The 1,717-nt window shown below is 53.1% G+C and overlaps 1 protein-coding gene across 1 annotated transcript in view; it reads left to right on the forward strand.

Moving 5' to 3' along the window:
- The window catches only part of KIFC1 (kinesin family member C1), a 14,935-nt gene that overhangs the window by 9,849 nt on the left and 3,369 nt on the right, over positions 1-1,717 (forward strand). The window contains exons 8-10 of the mRNA XM_007460835.1: positions 440-730; positions 832-905; positions 1,035-1,110. Of these exons, the coding sequence (XP_007460897.1) occupies positions 440-730; positions 832-905; positions 1,035-1,110 (441 nt within the window). The remainder of the gene's footprint in view (positions 1-439; positions 731-831; positions 906-1,034; positions 1,111-1,717) is intronic.

The following is a 1,717-nucleotide window of genomic DNA, read 5'->3' on the forward strand; positions in this document are numbered from 1 at the left end:
TGCTGGATCTTTCCTGCTCCTCTCCTGGAAGGGTTTGCTCCCTCGCTTAAGATTTTAAGGCATTGAGGCCATCCCTGACCATGCTTTTTTTTTTTCCCTAACGTTTGGCCGCACTGCACAGCTTGTGAGATCTTAGTTCCCCAACCAGGGATTGAACCCGGACCCCGGCAGTGAAAGCACAGAGTCCTAAGCACTAGACCACCAGGGAATTCCCGCTGGCCATCCTTTCTAAAATTGCAACCCTCACCCTCACGCACTACTTTTCTGTTTTATTTTACTCCTTAGTACTCTCGGACACACTGTATATTTTACTTATTCTTTTGCTGGCTAGAAAGAAAGCATCAGGAGGGCAGGTGCTGAGTCTTGCTCATCGCCTTACCTGACCTAGCTATGTACTGACTTCTGCCTGCCTTTGCCTCTTGCTGCTGTCCATCCCCAGGTGGAGGCCCTGCTCCATCTGGCCCGCCAGAACCGGGCAGTGGCCCGCACAGCCCAGAATGAGCGATCGTCACGAAGTCACAGTGTGTTCCAGCTGCAGATCTCTGGGGAGCATGCTGGCCGAGGCCTGCAGTGTGCGGCCCCCCTCAGCCTTGTGGACCTGGCTGGGAGTGAGCGGCTAGACCCCGGCTTGGCCCTCGGCCCTGGGGAGCGGGAACGCCTTCGGGAAACACAGGCCATTAACAGCAGCCTGTCCACACTGGGGCTGGTCATCATGGCCTTGAGCAACAAGGTAGTAATGGGGGTGGGGGCAGGCGGACCCCAGGGAGAGGTTGGGGCTGGCCATGCTGAACCCAGCCCTGTCCTAACCACCTGTCCCCCCCAACCCTCTAGGAGTCCCACGTGCCTTACCGGAACAGCAAGCTGACCTACCTGCTGCAGAACTCTCTGGGCGGCAGCGCTAAGATGTGAGTGGAAGGGGTGGGCTGGGAACCACAACGTTGGGGTCAGGGTGGGGGAGGCAACACCGTGAAGACCTGGTCCAGGCTCTGCCCAGCCACTGATGCTGGGGCTTGGCCCCCCCTCTCTCTCCACAGGCTCATGTTTGTGAACATTTCTCCCCTAGAAGAGAACGTCTCCGAGTCCCTCAACTCCCTACGTTTTGCCTCCAAGGTGCGGTCACTACCAGTCCCATCCCTGTCAGACCTCCTGGGGATTATAGGCTTCTCCACCCCTACCCTGCTGTCCTTCAGGCCAGGGGGCATGGTTCATCCAGAATGGATGTACATTTGCCAGGCATCTGGGGCAGTACCTACTTGGATCCTTTTTTTTTTTAAACTATTGACGTTTGGGGGTTTTTAATTAAGTTTTTAAAAATAGGTAGTTGAAAGGTCAAAACTATATCAATAGAAAGCTATATACAACAAGTGAGATTTAACCACTGCCCCTGTCCCCATTCTCCCCACTTACCCTAGTAATCATTTTCATCATTTATCATTTTACTTATCCTTCCAATGTTTCTTTTTGCAAATACAAGCAACATGCATGGGATTTCCCTCCTTATATAAGATGTCTCTTCTCCCCCTCTCATATATTATGTTGTCCCGTGCTTTTTTTTTTTTTTTTTTTTTAACAAGACAGCCCCAGGATTATTCCCCACCAGCACAGAGATGATCCCTTTTTTTTGTGGTACACAGGCCTCTCACTGCTGTGGCCTCTCCCACTGCAGAGCACAGGCTCTGGATGCGCAGGCCCAGCAGCCATGGCTCACGGGCCCAGC

This window comes from Lipotes vexillifer, unplaced genomic scaffold, assembly GCF_000442215.2.
Source record: "Lipotes vexillifer unplaced genomic scaffold, Lipotes_vexillifer_v1.1 scaffold921, whole genome shotgun sequence".
Lineage (NCBI taxonomy): Eukaryota > Metazoa > Chordata > Mammalia > Artiodactyla > Lipotidae > Lipotes > Lipotes vexillifer.